This window comes from Cucurbita pepo, chromosome 18 (genome assembly GCF_057944985.1).
Source record: "Cucurbita pepo subsp. pepo isolate OVF chromosome 18, ASM5794498v1, whole genome shotgun sequence".
In the NCBI taxonomy this organism is placed as follows: domain Eukaryota; kingdom Viridiplantae; phylum Streptophyta; class Magnoliopsida; order Cucurbitales; family Cucurbitaceae; genus Cucurbita; species Cucurbita pepo.
The window spans coordinates 6,689,028-6,707,016 of NC_141815.1; the positions used below are offsets into that span (position 1 = coordinate 6,689,028).

At 39.1% G+C, this 17,989-nt stretch overlaps 1 protein-coding gene across 2 annotated transcripts; it reads left to right on the forward strand.

Annotated features, from left to right (window-relative positions):
* Positions 1-123: 123 nt before the first annotated feature.
* Positions 124-17,738, forward strand: EMB2458 (FtsH extracellular protease family). 2 transcript variants are annotated; one of them, XM_023677326.2, is made up of 19 exons: positions 124-1,262; positions 3,692-4,163; positions 4,332-4,532; positions 4,609-4,902; positions 5,012-5,281; positions 5,499-5,588; positions 5,675-5,806; positions 8,185-8,358; positions 9,829-9,950; positions 10,594-10,795; positions 11,433-11,561; positions 13,491-13,673; positions 13,909-14,028; positions 14,215-14,400; positions 14,496-14,570; positions 15,621-15,680; positions 15,790-15,897; positions 16,050-16,133; positions 17,336-17,738. In XM_023677326.2, exons 1-19 carry the CDS (start codon positions 259-261, stop codon positions 17,405-17,407), a joined length of 3,978 nt encoding a protein of 1,325 aa, XP_023533094.2. In that variant the 5' UTR covers positions 124-258; the 3' UTR covers positions 17,408-17,738. The 2 variants fall into 2 exon arrangements, with proteins under 2 accessions (XP_023533094.2, XP_023533095.2); XM_023677327.2 differs by having other exon boundaries at positions 17,339-17,738.
* Positions 17,739-17,989: the final 251 nt, after the last annotated feature.

Genomic DNA, 17,989 nt, shown 5'->3' on the forward strand with positions numbered 1-17,989 from the left:
GGATAGGGTCTAGAAAATCTTTGGGCTTGGGGCCCATTGATGGAGACCGACTCATGGGTTAGATTGTAAAACCATAAGCCCAAACCTCTTTAATCTCTTTCATCCACTTCCCCTAGACACTCCTTAGCTACTCCCTGCTCTCATTTTATTCTCTCCCTCGTAATTTACCAATCCCTGCACCCTTTCAAATGCTAATCCTCTTCGTTTCTTCCTCACCCATTTCCTTTTTCCGCTTCTAATTCCGGCGATTCCATCCTTATGGACGTAATTTTTGCTTCACTCCCATTACCCAATAAACCCCTTTCTCAATTCCCAGCTCCACATTGTCTCCAACCCTCTACACCCATAAGAACCAGGTGCCGGACTAGTACCCGGAGATGGAACTTCATTTTCACGAGAAAGTGCGTTAACTCCGTCTCAAATGGGAACCGGGTACAAGTACTTGGCATTCCAAGAATTCCCAGAAGCTCGAACGCTTTACAAGAAGCTGAAGAATCGATTTTGGAGGACCTTAGTATCTCAAATTTTGTTAGTTTGCCTGTACATGATAAGAAGAATGATGGGTTTATGCTCAATTGTATTGCTAAGCCAATTGTGTATACATTGTTCTGTATTGCTGTTGGATTTTTTCCTTTTAGGACAGTTAAAGCTCCCGCAATTGCAGCTCAGGCAATTGGGGAGACGGTTTTGAGTCAGAAAACTCATGGGAAGGAGGATGGATCGCATTTGAGGGGTCATAAGTACTCGGAGTGTACGAGGCAGTTGCTCGAGACGGTGTCGGGTGTATTGAGGAGTATAGAAGAGACTAGAAAGGGTAATTCTAGTGTAGCAAAGGTGGAGGAGGCATTGAAGGCTGTGAAGTTGAAGAAAGAGGAATTGGTAAATGGGATTATGAGTGAGCTTCGTACACAAGTAGGGGAACTAAAGAGGGAGAAGAGGGATTTGGAAAAGAGATTGGAGAGGGTTGTTGATGAAGTGGTGAAAGCTAAGGGGGAGTATGAGAGGTTGGTGGCTGAGGGGGTTAGTGTCGGGGAGGAGGCGAGGAAGAGGATGGACAGGTTGGAGCAGATATTGAGAAGGTTGGAGGTTGAGTATAATGAGAAATGGGAGAAAGTAGGAGAGATTGAGGAAAGTATTTTGAGGGAAGAGACCGTTGCGCTCAGTTTTGGGGTGAGGGAGCTAGGCTTCATCGAGCGGGAATGCAACGAACTGGTGAACGGGTTTTCCCGGGAAATGAGGGCCAGAGAGAAGGGTACTGATAGGTACAAGCACAACCTTAACTTAATGCCATTGTTGTCCCTTTAATGCTTTCAAAGAACTCATGTGTTGAATGTGTGTTGTAATTTGTACCGGTTACTTCGATATTCTGATCTCTTAAACAAAAACATGTCATGGACCTTTAATTTTTTCTGTATATTTTCAGCTTTCTAATAGCTCCTAAGACTTTAAGAAGAACGTATGTTTGAGAAGAAAGACGATATCATCTTTAAAGTTCGATTTTTTTTATAAGCCGATGAATTTTCTTGTTTTGATTCATGGAGAATCTAGAGGAATAGAATTAGGCCTGAGATTCTTTCATTTGTGGAGGGCTAGGGAACTTAAAGGCGCTTAATGAGCTTAAGTGGCTGTGGCATTTTTCTCGAAAGTCGATACTTTATGGCATAAGATTATTGTGAGCAATAACAGGTCCCATCCCTTTGAGTAGCTTTCGAAGGGGATCTCGAGAGGTATTACCATATATTCGTGGAAAGCTGTTGCTAATGGGTTCCCTTTTTTATCTTAGTGTTTATTCATTTTTTTGGTGGCATTGGGAGGCTTTTGTCTTTTGAACCCTAATCCTTCTAAAGAGTTTTCGTGTAGCCCTATCCTTTAATATCGGGCAAGCTCCTCATCTTTGAGCCCCCCATCTTCTTCTCACTATGGAAAATCAAAATTTCAAAGAAGGTTAAATTTTTTATTTGGAAGTTCCTCCATGACACTTGGCCGAGTTCATAACTTGGATTGTGTTTCGTGGACTTCGACCAATTTGACAGTGCCCAAGTGTTATATCCTTCGCTGAGGTCTGAGGATTCGAATTATCTCCTTTTGTCTTGTGAGTTTGCTAGGTAGTGTGTGTAGCTTTTTTTTAGACATTCAACTTTAGCCTGGCCCGACCTAGAGGGTATAGCTTTCATGGTGGAGGAGCTTCTTCTTCATCCCTCTTTCATGAAAATAGCTGCCTTTTGGGGTTGGCTAGCTTTTGTGCTATTTTATGGGGTCTTTGGGGGAGAAAGAAACAATAGCATTTTAGAGGGCTTGGAGAGAGGTGTGGCCCTTGTTAGATTTCACACTTCTCGTTCGGCCTCCACGTATAAATACTTTTTGTAATTATCCTTTAGGTCTCCATCTATTCTCATGTGATCTTAATGAAAGTCAATACAGCTGGTTTTGAGTGGAATCCTGTTTCATTATCATTTCTGCTTAGGATTCTTGATTGGATTAAAGCTCAATTAGAAAAGAATCAGAAGATCATGAGACTTTTTGTGGATTGAAGGAGGGTGGTGGGTCTCATTTAGTACATTGAAATGTTGTATTCAAAGCTATAGAGGAGGGTGTTAGGAATCACGACTCTCCACAACGGTATGATATTGTCCACTTTGAGCATAAGCTCTCATGGCTTTGCTTTGGGCATCCCCAAAGGGCCTCATACCAATGGAGATGATCATTCCCTAAATTAGCCAATGTGGGACTTCCTCCTAACAATCCTCAACAATTCTCCCTTCGAACAAAGTACACCATAGAGCCTCCCAAGGCCTATGGAGCCCTCGAACAACCTTCCCTTAATCAAGACTCGACTCTTTCTCTAGAGCCCTCGAACAAAGTACACCATTTGTTCGACACTTTAGTCACTTTTGATTACACCTTTGAGGCTCACAATTTTTTGTTCGACATTTGAGGAGCCCTCGAACAACCTCCCCTTAATTGAGACTCGACTCTTTCTCTAGAGTTCTCGAACAAAGTACACCCTTTATTCAACACTTTAGTCACTTTTGACTACACTTTCGAGGCTCTCAATTCTTTGTTTGACATTTGAGGATTCTATTGACATGGCTAAGTTCAGGGCATGACTCTAATACCATGTTAGGAATCACGACTCTCCACGGTGGTATGATATTGTCCACTTTGAGCATAAGCTCTCATGACTTTGCTTTGGGCTTCCCCAAAAGGCCTCATACCTATGGAGATGTATTCCTTACTTATAAACCCATGATCATTCCCGAAATTAGCCAATGTGGGGCTCCCTCCCAACAATCCTCAAGAGAGGATGGCATGGGGATCGGAAATTTGGCAGCAAAAATTTAACCCTTCGCTATTGCAAAAATTCTCAGAAAAGTTCGCATACAATGCAAAAATTTTAGGAAAAATTTGCACAGGAAATTTATTGTTTTTGTCACAATGCTCCTTCTCATTGTAAATGATTTATATTCAGCCATATGTTACTGCATGTACCATTAAACATTCTCCATGATTTTTAGCCATCTAACATGCTATATTTATATGATAATATGTGTTTTTTTTTCTTGTTGATCCTTGTCACATGATTTGATCTTTTTTGAAGTTTGGGATGCTTATGTTTCCCCTTAATGTAACTCTTTGAAAATAAAAATAAAAGAGTTAAAATTTATTATCAGTTTTTGCTTCTCCGTTGCAGAGCGCCAGAGCAATCTCTTACAAAGCTGTCTAAAGATTATATTCAAAAAGATTTGGAAAATATGCAAAGAAAAACGTTGGAGCAAAATATTCTTCCAGCTGTCGTGGAAGGAGTCAGTCTTGGAAATTTTTTAGATCAAGAAGCAGTTGATTTTGCTCGTCGTATAAGTCAAGGTCTTAAAGATTCTAGGGTGCTGCAGAAGAACATGGAGGCTCATGTGAGAAAGAAAATGAAGAAGTTTGGTGATGAAAAACGTTATGTTGTTAACACCCCAGAGGGTGAGGTTGTGAAGGGTTTTCCAGAAGTTGAAATGAAGTGGATGTTTGGTGATAAGGAAGTTGTGGTTCCTAAAGCTATTAGTCTCCAGTTATTCCATGGCTGGAAGAAGTGGCGTGAAGAAGCTAAGGCAGATTTAAAAAGAAACCTATTAGAAAATGAGGAATTTGGTAAAAAATATGTGGCCCAGAGACAGGTACTGTTAAATCATATACTTAATCGACGTGCTTTGGATCTTTGTATTTCATAACAGAATTTTATATTGCCATTTTTTCGGTGAATAATTTATACGAACTTAGCTACCCTTAACATTTATGGTAAACTCTATTACCCCTGCAAGTAAGCAGCTATATTCTAATTGCAGGAACGAATTCTTCTAGACCGAGATAGAGTTGTAGCCAATACTTGGTACAACGAAGAAAAGGAACGGTGGGAAATTGATCCGGTGGCTGTTCCCTATGCCGTGACCAAAAGGCTAGTAGATCATGCCCGAATACGCCATGATTGGGCTGCCATGTATATTACACTTAAGGGGGATGAGAAGGAGTTTTTCTTGGACATTAAGGCAATCCACAGATACATTATGGTTTCTTTATTTCTAACTTATTTCTATTCAATTCTAATTCTGCAATCTTCTTCAGGAATTTGAAATTTTATTTGAAGATTTTGGAGGTTTTGATGGACTATACATGAAAATGCTTGCCTGTGGTATACCAACTACAATTCACCTGATGCGTATACCATTCTCGGAGTTGGATATCTATCAACAGTTCATCCTGAGCATAAGGTTGCCTTACAGTTTCTTGAATGCATTGTGGAAGACTAGTGTTGTGTCATATTGTAGAAGTTGGGTTTTCAAGAAAATAAAAGATGTAAACGATGACGTACTAATGGTGATGGTATTTCCCGTTGTCGAGTTTTTAGTTCCTTATCAGGTATCATCAGCTCTTCCATTTTAATTGTTGTAGACTACTTTTTATTCAAGACATTTGTTTTTGTTTTTGTTTTTGTTTTGTGTTTCCAATTATTATTATTCTATGACAGATAAGACTCCTGTTAGGGATGGCATGGCCAGTGGAAAGCGATCAAATCGTTGATTCTACGTGGTACTTGAAATGGCAAACTGAGACAGAAATGAGGTTTAAAGCTAAAAGAAAAGATACTCTCCAGTGGGTTGTTTTGTTTATGATTAGAAGTGCTATATACCTATATTGTTTGTTTCATATCTTCTGGTTCGTAAAGCGAAAAGTGCCAAGGCTTATTGGCTTTGGACCAGTTCGTAGGAATCCAAATTTGCGGAAGTTTAGGAGACTGGTAATTTACTACTCCTTATTGCTTGTTAGCCATAGATATGGTGCTTATGATCTGACATGGTGTTGCTTAAGGCAACATGTAGAACTGTAAATTTCCTCTCTGATGCCTTTTTCATTATAATGATGCACAGCATGGTGCCAATATTGCATTGCCACTATCATTTCATGCTCATGTTTGGACACTTGGTTGACAATTCTAATTCAGTGCTATTCTGCAGAAAGCATATCTTAAATATAAGATGAAGAAAATCAAACGTAAGAAGCGGGCTGGTGTCGACCCAATTACACGTGCATTTGATAGAATGAAGGTTAGAGTCAAATGCTAAAGTTTTTACTGATTTTCTTCTCGTAAGGAACTGCTTAAATATATTGACGATCCGCTTGTGGTTTGCAGAGGGTGAAAAATCCACCAATACCTTTAAAAGATTTTGCTAGTGTTGAGTCGATGAGAGAGGAGATCAATGAAGTTGTGGCATTTCTACAAAATCCTCGTGCGTTTCAAGAAATGGGTGCCCGTGCCCCTCGGGTATGTTTAACGGATGGTAGATATGCGGTTCATTTTAATTACTAGTCCAAAATAGAGTATATGAGTTGGAATACATTGGGTCCGGTAAACAAAACATCTTAAAATATTAAAACGGTTGAAACATGGTGTGGCTTTGTATGACACTTGTTCCAGATCTGCTTCCATCCTTGACCAGTTTCTTCTTGTCACCTAGAAAAATATGAGAGAACTTTAATGAGTATAAAGACTTACTAAGTTGCCTATTTGTTGGTTCTTAATCGTGCCATGGTGTGTGCTAGGGTACTATACTCTTTCTTGTCATGTTCTTATTCTTATCATGAGAACTTAGGCTTTTATGTTATGTTCTTAAGTTTTGAGCTCTTGTCATGGTCTAGCCCAAGGGCTTTGGTCCTGGGTTCTGACCTAAGGACCTTAGTTATGAGGTTCAGACCTAAGGACCTTAGTTATGAGGTTCTTGGTTCTTAGTTCTGAGGACTTGGATCTTGATCCTTGTTCTAGTTCTTATCTTTGGTTCTTAGTTCTTGTTCTGTTTCCTAAGATACCCTTAGGATTTACGGTACAAGACAAAAGACATCAAAACAAAAAGAAGAAAAGAATCTGTGGTAGCCGTAGTCTTGTCTGTCGAATCCAAGCGATACGATCTGAGCCTACGTCTAAGGCTTCAAGCGTTCCAAGCGACGTAGTTTGAACCGCATCCAAGGCTTCATGCATTTCCTGCGATATAGTTTGAAACCTACACCCAAGACTTCTTACGATCCAAGCAGTGTAGTTTACAAGCTGCGTCCAAAGCTTCGTACATTCCAAGCGGCGGTCTGAAAACTTATGCCAAAGGCTTCATACGTTCCAAGTGGCGTAGTCTAAAACCTGCATCCAAGGCTTCTTACATTCCAAGCAATGCAGTCTAGAAACCTACGTCCGAGGTTTTTTACACTCCAAGGGATGTAGTCTAAAAACCTCGGGTATGTTTGACGTTCGAGTCCTCGACTCTTGAGTTTTCTGTATGTGGATTGTTCCAAATTTTCTTTGGTAGGTCCATCTTTGAGTCTATTTTCAAGAACCAAAGAGAATTTCATGAAAACAGGTCTGGAAGGGGTTCAATTTGATGAAAAATTGAGGTTGGGCTAGGTTTGGGCTGGCACGACCGGTTCAATTGAACCGACCAAGGGGAACAAGACGCAAAAACCTCGTTCATCTTGCTTTGAAACTCAGTCTCTACAGCGTGATACAATGACTTTTAGCCCTCGATATCTTCATGAAACTTAAAGATGGAGTTGCAAGGAAGAGTTTGAGACTGAGTTCTTACCTTGCCGTGGACTGTAGCCAAAGTTATAAGCTGTGGTATGTTGCCAGAAAGCGATCCTCACCCGAGTAAAACCCAGAAATTTTTTATTGGTTGGGGTGATCTCACCCTTACCTCACCCCGATTCCTTCATGAAAACTTTTCATTTTCTTCCCCTCAAGCTTAAGAAATAGTTTCAAAAGGACAAATTTGTATGGATCTTCATAATTTTGAGTTCAAAGTTCTCTAGATCTCTTACCAAATTTTACATAGAATCAAGCTTATTGGGCAGCTCGATACAAGTTTTTTCAACTCCCGATTTCTTCATGAAACCTTCTCATCTCATTGCTACGAAACTAATCCTTTAAGATTAAAAGACCATGCTATCTGAGCAATGCTGCTGAAACATTGCTGCTGTTCTGACGATGAAGGAAGATATGATTGATATCTTTTTCAACTTTCAAACATAAAATGCATCCATCAGGATCCAGCCATCAGTTTTTTTCGTTTAACTCTCATTCACTTCGAGACTTTGAGTAGACTCGTTAGACGTGTTTAATTTTCATCCTTCCCCACATCCTGGTATTGTTGGTCAATTTATCATGCATGCTTTTTTGGTCATTGGTCATAGGAAAAGAAAGTCTAAAGGTTACTTGTTTGAGGTGCTCTGTTTTGGCAAATTGAATTGGAGCGAAAGGAAATGATCAAAACAGAAAAGACGAACAATGCTTCCGTATGAGATTTTGTTGTATTTTCAGCTTTCACCTGGTGCCTCAAATCTAAGGGTTTTATTGTGTATTTATTATTATTTCGTTGTGGTAATTTTTCATCCTCTCTACAGTAAGTGAGTGATTTTGATTGTCTTATGGCTTACCTTTGTAATTTCATTATCTTCAATGAAATGTTCTCTTTAGTCTCTGCATAGGAATTTTAGATACAAGGTGTCAACAAATAATACACTGCGCCGTGACTTGTTTTGCATTTCTGTAACGTTATATCAATGAGATGTCCTTCCGTATTCGGATACCATACGCTAGGTTGCAGTGGTTGCTAAAACAATTTTTATGTTTCTACTCATGTCGTCCGCGTCTTATTGCAGGGGGTCTTAATTGTTGGTGAGAGAGGAACAGGAAAGACATCTCTTGCAATGGCCATAGCTGCAGAAGCAAAAGTACCAGTTGTGACGGTTCAAGCGCAAGAATTAGAGCCTGGACTATGGGTTGGGCAAAGTGCATCCAATGTTCGGGAGTTATTCCAAACCGCAAGAGATTTGGTTGTTCTCTTGCTCCTTAGCTCGCTTTTTTTATTTTTATTTTTAACTAGAAACAATTTCTTATTCAAGAAAAGGAATAAATGTTCAACAGATTCGAACTCCCAAAGGAAGTAAAAAAGAAAGAAAAATGCAAAACAACTAATACACCTATATAGAGATTTAACCATGAAAATTAAACTGTGACGTCCCAGATTGGTTGGGTAGGAGAACAAACCACCATTTATAAGGGTGTGGAAACCTTCCCCTAGCAGACGCGTTTTAAAGCCTTGAGGGGAACCTGAAAGGGAAAGCCCAAAGAGGACAATATCTGCTAGCGGTGGATCTGGGTCGTTACATAAACATTGATAGAACAAAGAACATTTTCGATATTATCGTTTGAAAGGCTTAGTGAGATTGCAAACAAAACTGATGCTATGGAAAAGGCCTCTACCATTCACGTAATATTAAAAGCTACTACATTCTTCCAAAGAAAATCATGAACCCACCTCTGACCTTGCCATCAAGTAAAATATACGAAATGGCTGCAACGCTAGTAGAAATCAAGGTTGCAACAAGGTCAATAGACCAAAGGCCTCCTTGGTCTCCAAGAAGAAAATGTCAAACTACTAATATTGAGTTTAAGGCTAGAAGATTTTGATATAAACAAGAGAGAGAATCCTTATTTCAGTTTAGGATATCAAATTGAAGCATCTGATGTTAGTATGAGTAATGAGGAACTTGAAGCACATTTAGTTAATATAAATCGATATATTTTCTGTCGAAGACTCTTTTACAGAAGCATTTGAAAGTCTTTTTTCGGTTCTTGATTAAAATAATTCAGTTGAAGTTTCATAATTATGAGCATCATTCTAATGTATCCTTCCATTCCTCCTGCATTCAATTCCTTAATGAGGTTTGTGAATTCCAAATGAAAGAAATCACTCCTCGGTCACCATAAATTAAGATCTAATTGTGTATCACTCACCTATTTAGACTGTTTTTTCCATGTTGTCTTGAAGATCATTTTCAGTTTCTATTTTTTATTCATTTTGGAATTCGAAGATCGTCGGTTGTTTTTATGAAGACTATTTTGGAATATTACAGGGATGCTTGTTTTAGGGATTCGGATTTATGTGCGGTTGGGCATATTTGAGTTGGTTCTCACTTCTCGCCTTTTTTGAATTTGACTTTAGATCTAATGTCAGAAGGGATTGTTCTCAGTTGTTAAACCTCTTCCTTCTTCCACCAGACTCTTTTGCTCGAAACCCAACGTTCTTAGCCTTTATTTTGATGTTTTGATTGAAGAGATTCAATGTGCGACTTCGCGTTCAATCTTACTTAATATACACATTCTTTGTTGTTTCTTTCTAGTTGTATTACTGTGAAAGTTTTTCCTGCAAATATTTCGTTGGTTTTTATGCTAGAAGAGATTAGATGGTTAATTTTTGCAATCTTCCGTTTCTAATTATAGTTCTAGAGTGATATCTCTAGGCACCTGTGATCATATTTGTGGAGGATTTTGACATCTTTGCTGGAGTTCGTGGCAAGTATATTCATACCAAAGAACAGGATCACGAAGCTTTCATTAACCAACTTCTTGTGGAGCTTGATGGGTAAACTACTTTTAGTTATTTTGACCATCCAATGTTCTATCCTCTTAATGTTTTGAAACATAACAAGATCTATCCTTGAAACAACTAGCACTTATGTAATACAACAAAATGGTACAGGAGAAATAAAATGAAGCGAAGTCGTTCTAGATAATTCTATTTGTAAACACGGAAAAATTGGGTCAGCTTGTGGGGGTTTTCCTTTTACTGAGAGCTTTAATGTATATTCTATGCAGTCACAACCTCAAAAGTGAGACACAAAATTCTCCATAAAACGATAGGTTTTCCTTTTACGATAAACAATACACTAAATTGTAATTTCGATACTCATTTTGTTTTACAAGTTAAGAACCGTGCTTACAGCAAGCACCATTCAAAGAAAATTGCCCCTTTGCTATCATAAAAATTGCCCCTTCAACGTCTCTGACCTTAGTGCCAGACCATACTTGAGGGCGGGTTATCTTCAGAATGAGCATAATATCTTTCTTTTCCTTGGTTTCCTTGGTTGGATTTGATGTCTTGGCCATTGGAAAGTGAAGTTTCTGTCTTACTTAATAGAATTCTCCAAGAATTTTACTAGATTTAGTGCTACACTAGTACAGGTCACATTATTTCCTCTTACAGCATGTTGTGCATCTATGTGTAGGTTTGAGAAACAAGATGGAGTAGTTTTGATGGCTACCACTCGGAATTTGAAGCAAATTGATGATGCTCTACAGCGGCCTGGGCGGATGGATCGAATATTTCATCTTCAAAGACTAACTCAATCTGAAAGAGAGAAGATCCTACAAATTGCTGCTAAAGAATCCATGGACGAGGAGCTCATTGATTACGTAGATTGGAAAAAGGTAATTTATATCCATCCTTCTTTTGTGCGTAATATGGCAAGTGTTTGTACTGAAATTTCATATGATGCCTGACACCAGTGAACTTTAAGGACGATTCTTGTTGATAATGAAGGTCATGAAACAGTATCAGAGTTTAATCTCTTCTATATGATGGATGATCGGCGGCTATGAAGGCTTCACCGATTGAGTTAGAGTTTGGTTTTAGTCCGATTTTCTAGAATAGAAAAGCTCATCCAACCAATATAATAATCGTTGATACTAGCTACATGCTAGGTAAATAAATCTAAATAAATCCAATCAAATAAATTAGGGAGGTCAACTACTCGTTATTTAATGGGATTAGACAAATATCCTACGATTGTTAGACCTTTTACTAAAAAGAATGCAGTTTCTTTTCTTCTCAACCCTATTTGGAGATGTTTTTCCATTAACTTTTCTTGTTAAAAGAAGAGATTGATTGAATAAACACGTTTGTGAATGCGTATAGTATTCAAAATGCATGCAATAATAAGATCCTTCGATATCCATGAGTTTTTGGATATGTATCATTTTATACGCACTTCGACTAATCTCATGGATTGTTTTCCTTCTTAATTAAGTAATTTTTTTGTCACTTATTCGGATATTTTACTTCTAGGTTGCTGAGAAGACATCCCTTTTACGACCTTTGGAACTAAAACTTGTCCCGCTTGCTTTGGAAGGAAGTGCTTTTCGAACAAAATTCCTCGACACTGATGAACTGATGGACTACTGTAGCTGGTTTGCTGTAAGAAATACTGCTTTGCTCATTCAAATAAGTTTCTTCTTATTTTTATTATTGGCAGAGACGAATTTATTAATTTTTCTCACTCACTAGTGCTTGCGTTTTAAAATCGTAATAGGCTGTCATTGTGTGCCACATCATTATGGAAAAGTGTTTCTTTATTTTTTGAGGTTAGCAAAAAGGTTGGAAACTCACATAGGGAAAAGGTTTATTTGGAGGGCATCCTTTGTTTTGCCTCTCTCTTCCTTGCTTTCCTTGGGTTTTCGCCGCCCCCTCACTGACCGAGAAGAGACTCTGGACTTTGGGTTTTGAAGCCTTTCGAGGGATTCCAGACCCCTTGACTCGTCATGGGAGGAGTGACATTTATGTCTGGTCCCAAGCTTGGGGGGCCGGGGGGGGGGGGGGGGGGGGGGGGGGGGGGGGGGGGGTTGTCTTGTAGCTCTCTTTTCTATCGCTTGAGCGTTCCTTCGCTTCTCCTGATGCCCTTTTATTTTCTTTGCTCTAGAAGGCCAAGTTATTTGCTTGGCATATCTTGCCTGGGAAGTCAATTCCTTGGATCACATTTAGAGGTGCTCCTCCTTTTTTGGGTCTAAGTGGTGCATCCTTTGTAGAATTGAGTCGGAAGATATTGATCGATTCTTTAAAATGTTTAATTCGCGTATTTCTCATGGTTTCACCTTTTGGAGTCCTCGGTTCTCTGACACGCAATGAAGATTGCCAGACGATGTTGGAGGAGGTTTTGTTGTATCCCCCTTTTGGGATAGGGGTAGAGGTCTGTAGCAGGCTTGTTTCTTTGCCGTTTTGTGAGGTATTTGGTTTGTGAGATAATATGATTTTTAGAGAGGTTGGAAGGAAATTTGGGATACCATTGATTTTTAACAACTCTTTATAGGCGTCTTTTTGCAATTATTAGTTATGTTATTCTGCTGGATTGGAGCCCCTTTTGGTTGGTTTAGACTTCTGTATGAATTTTCTTTTTTTCGTAATGAAAGCTTGGTTTCTGAATTTGAAAACGAGTTGTTTGGTAACCTTTCCAGATTCCTGTTGTGATATCCCACATTGGTTGGGGAGGAGAACGAGACACCTTTTATAAGGGTGTGGAAACCTTTCCCTAGCAAACGCATTTTAAGGCCTTGAGGGAAGCCCAAAGAGGACAATATCTGCTAGCGGTGAGCCTGGGTCATTACAAATGATATCAGAGCCAGACACCGGGCGATGTGCCAGTAAGGACGCTGGGCCCCGAAGGGGGTGGATTTGGTGGGGGTCCCACATCGATTGGAGAAAGGAACGAGTGCCAGCGAGGACGCTGGGCCCTTAAGGGGGTGGATTGTGATATACCACATTGGTTGGGGAGGAGAACGAAACACCCTTTATAAGGGTGTGGAAACCTTTCCCTAGTAGACATGTTTTAAAGCCTTGAGGGGAAGCCCGAAAAGGAAACCCCAAAAAGGACAATATCTGCTAGCGGTGGGCTTGGGTCGTTACTCCTGTTCCTTGCAATATTAGATGAACACAATGATCATTATTTTCATTTGTACTTTCATGTTTTGTTTAGAATTAACTAGATACCGTTAATTTTAGACAAAACAACGAAAAAGAACGAAGTTTTTTCTTGTCAAATATGTTTTCCATCCTAATTTTATCTATAACCACTGAAAAATAAATACATAGGTAGCTGTCTATATCCTACGAGTTCCAATCGCCATGTCGATGTTAATTAAAACAGTATGCCTTGTATGCGTCGTTTACTCTTCTCCATGATCTTTTTGGCATTGTTGTTCTAGTCAGTTCTGGGTTTTCTGGTTCGCCTGTTTTGCAGCGGCTCCAATCCAGATTGGTTGATTCTGTTTAGCCTATTTTGTTTTGTTTTTTTTGGTGTAATTGATTCATGTAAATAATCCTAATTGATCTGTGGAAAATCTTTGTTGACAGACTTTCAATGGTATGGTTCCCAAGTGGGTGCAGAAAACCAGAACAGTAAAAAACCTAAACAAAATGTTGGTGAATCATCTGGGGTTAACACTGTCTAAAGAAGATCTTCAAAATGTGGTTGATCTGATGGAACCATATGGCCAAATAAGCAATGGGATTGAACTCCTCAATCCTCCTCTCGATGTAAGAAACTACTTCACGTTAACGTTTAAGTTTTTACCTACGTTAGTTCGTTATCGTTAGCTTAAAGTTGTCGTTTTAGTATTTTTGATAGTTTCGGCTGCCATTCATTACTCGACTTCTACAAGTTTTCAAGTATTTACGAATCACTTTTAAATTATAAGTTTAGTCCGTTAATCATGTAAGCATTAGTTCTGCCATTTTAATATGGACTAATCAATCGAGGTCTATTATGTAGTGGACGAGGGAGACGAAGTTTCCGCATGCTGTTTGGGCAGCTGGTCGTGGTCTTATCGCTCTTCTGTTACCGAATTTCGATGTCGTGGATAATCTGTGGCTTGAGCCATTATCATGGCAGGTTAGGCATTTTCCTATCCCAAAGTGCTAACAAGTTCTTCTGGTAATAATAAAGAGATTTGTAGTATTGTGCTAGTACGGTCACATTACTCTTACACTTTTGGGTAAAATATATGATAAGTTCTCTGTTTCATTAGAACACCATCGTGTCGATTTTATTGCATTTGAACTCGTGCCTTATTTGTAGGGTATTGGATGTACAAAGATCAGTAAACGGAAAAACGAAGGCTCAATAAATGGGAATTCGGAATCAAGATCGTACCTTGAAAAGAAGCTTGTTTTTTGCTTTGGTTCATATGTTGCATCTCAAATGCTACTTCCTTTTGGAGAAGAAAATCTGCTATCTTCATCTGAGTTAAAGCAGGCACAAGAGGTTAGTTTCATAGAGCTATCTAACATAGTTGTCAATGATCTTATATGCTATCTAACTTTTACATTACACCCCTTTCCAAATCTGATCTGTGGTAGATTGCAACGAGAATGGTGGTTCAGTATGGGTGGGGGCCAGATGATAATCCAGCAATTTACTGCACAAACAATGCGGTATACTTTTTTTTTACATGTCCAATTCTGATTTGTGGTAGATTTCAACACAACATTCCTTTGTGATATACAGGAATTTTGTTACTTTTATTCTTCTGAAGTTGTGAGATCCCACATCGGTTGGGGAGGAGAACGAAACGAAGCATTCTTTATAAGGGTGTGGAAACCTCTCCCTAGTTTAGACGCGTTTTAAAAACCTTGAGGGGAAGCCCGAAAGGGAAAGCCTAAAGAGGACAATATATGCTAGCAGTGGGCTTGAGCCATTACAAATGGTATCAGAGCCGGACACTGGGTGATGTGCTAGTGAGGAGGTTAGGACACGAGGCGGTGTGCATTAAGGTCGTTGGGTCCCAAAGGGGTGGATTTGGGGGTCCCACATTGATTGGAGAAGGGAATGAGTGCCAGTGAGGACGCCGGCCCCCGAGGGAGGGTGGATTGTGAGATCCCACGTTAGTTGGGGAGGAGAACGAAACGAAGCATTCTTTATAAGAGTGTGGAGACCTCTCCCTAGTAGACGCGTTTTAAAAACCTTGAGGGGAATCCCGAAAGAGAAAGCCCAAAGAGGACAATATTTGCTAGCAGTGGGCTTGAGCCATTACAAATGGTATTAGAGCCAGACACCAGGCAATGTGCCAATGAGGAGGTTAGGACACGAGGCGGTGTGCAAACAAGGTCGTTGGGTCCCGAAGGGGTGGATTGGGGGGTCCCACATTGATTGGAGAAGGGAATGAGTGCCAGCGAGAACGCTGGCTCTTGAGGGGGGTGGATTGTGAGATCCCACGTCGGTTAGGGAGCAGAACAAAACGAAGCATTCTTTATAAGAGTGTGGAAACCTCTCCCTAGCAGACACATTTCAAAAACCTTGAGGGGAAAGCCCGAAAGGAAAAGCCCAAAGAGGACAATATCTGCTAATTGTGCCGTTACAAGAGTCCACTCTATCATCGTTATTTGTAATATGCTCAACGAACTTCACATTATTATACATTATATGCTCAAGTGGCTTTATAAGGCTCTCATTTAGTGATATCACACACTTTGGCAATGACATAGGTTTCTTTTTTGAGTATGGGGGACACCTATGAATATGAAGTGGCAACTAAAGTTGAAAAGGTATACTTTGTGCCTCAAGTTTACAAACATAGTCTGAGTTAATCTTATTTGATTCCTACTTTGTTGGCTTAAGATTATTTAATTGACCTTCCTCACTTGGCGTTTCTAGATCTATGATTTAGCGTATTGTAGAGCAAAGGAAATGATGGAGAAAAACCGTCAAGTTCTTGAAAAGTTCGTCAAAGAACTACTCGAGTTCGAAATTCTTACTGGGAAGGCAAGTGCTCGTTCTTTTAATATTTTAAATCCTATTTGATATGGGTTCTCGATCCATTAGATTCCATACCTTTCAGCTCGAAATGGTCGTTCTGGACGACACGGGTGATACTTTATCGTTGTTATGTTTGTGACTCGCCTTCCTCTTGGCAGGTTTTGGAGAGATTGATTGAAAGTAATGGAGGAATTAGGGAAAAAGAGCCATTTTTTCTTTGTGGATCTTCTTATGACAGAGAGGTATTTTAAATTATGTTTTTTTCAGTCTACTTATGATTTTAACGTTCTTGGTGAACTTTTGAAATATCTTCAAAATTTAATAGTTTTATGTTGATGGGAGTTTATAATCAAATGAACACGAACAAAATCCGTCAGTTGGGTGTGCCAATGGTAGCCAACGCTAAGAATTCTACCATTATAGGTACTCGGTTTGACTTGTTCTAGGTTATATGATCTCATACTGTCATGTCCCAAGCCTGTCGCTAGCGGATATTGTCTTCTTTAGGCTTTCTCTTTCGGGCTTCCCCTTAAGGTTTTTAAAACATGTTTGCTAGGAAGAGGTTTCCCCACGCTTATGAAGAATGCTTCGTTCCCTTCTCAACCGATGTCGGATCTCACACATACAACTTTTTCTAAGGAAGAACATTAGTGATGTCAAACATGTTACCAGAATCGGTGTATATTTGTTGGAATTGCCTTCAATTTCAAAAGAAGTATAAGACGGTGCATGACATGCTTAGGTCGTAGGGGATAGTGAATGTTTGGACACGGTGCTGAATTTAGAATTGGCTGGGTTGGTGAACTGAGCAACCCGAATAGAATTTACAACCTAATCCAATGCAACCCTTTATTTTCGGGTTGGGTTCTCAGGTTGTTTTTTTTTTAAATTATCCACGATACATGTTACATTAGCAACAAAAAAATCTTAAAACTCAAATATCAAACATTCACAAGTCACAACACATCATTTAACATCGGTGACAAACGTCAAATATTCTTGATCTTCATAATAATCTTAAAAGTAGGGTTGGGTTGTAACCCTATTTTCGGGTTAGTCGGGTTGACCCAACAAAAAAAATGTCAACCCACGAACTGAGTCAAATTTTTGGCTTTCCAAAAATTCAACCCAACCCAAACCGAAAAACAAAAAATCTAACCCAACCCAACCTTTATGGTTTAGTTGGATAGTCCAGGTTTGTCGAGTTATCGGGTCATATGAATACCTCTAATTCTCTAATCAACTTTCCTTTTCAAAACCGAACTTAGTCCGTGACATGTTGACGTTTATTCAATCCATTGTTCCCACTTCATATATTTGAATGCATTTAAGAAGAAAGGTTGCAAGTATTCTTTGATGTTGTGGCATTTGATAAACTTTTGAAACTTTCTTTTATATGTTTTCATCATTCATGAGATATACTAAAATCTTCCTTTGATTGCAGCAGCCATTAACCAGTGCATTTCTCGAAAGCGGAAACTCGTCCGAAACAACTCTTGTAGGTCGAGCAACATAGAGCAAGAGAAAAACGAACGCGATTTGGAACTAAATCATCACAACAAAGAAAAAAAACACGAGTTGCTTCTGTGTTTTTCTTTGTCATTTTACATCTTACCGCTAATTTGAGTGTAGAGATACGATTTAGTTTAGATCCGTTGAGTTTGGAGATACGATGTAATCAATGTATTGAGCGCGGAGAGATATTAGTTAACTTTTTTATGTAACATAAGTTTTTGGGTAAGAAGAAGAGCATCATTTTTCGTTTGAAACTACAGGATTTTGTAATAATTTGTTGAGCTCAAATATCAAGGAAATAATTTACGAATGAAAAATTCGCCATTTATAGATTTCGATGCATTGATAAGAATGAAATTTTGGTATCGTTATCGACATCGATACTTGCATCCAAGTCACCCGCCAGCAATTGATATCTTTGAATCTGTCAAGTCTAGTTTTACTGCACTGACCACATTAGCCTAAAGATTCGAGAAACGAGACCCTGAAGACAGGAGATAGGTTCGAGAAATGAGACCCTGAAGACAGGAGATAAGTAGTCAACTTTGACTGTTTTCAAAAAATATTTTTAAGAATCACTTGG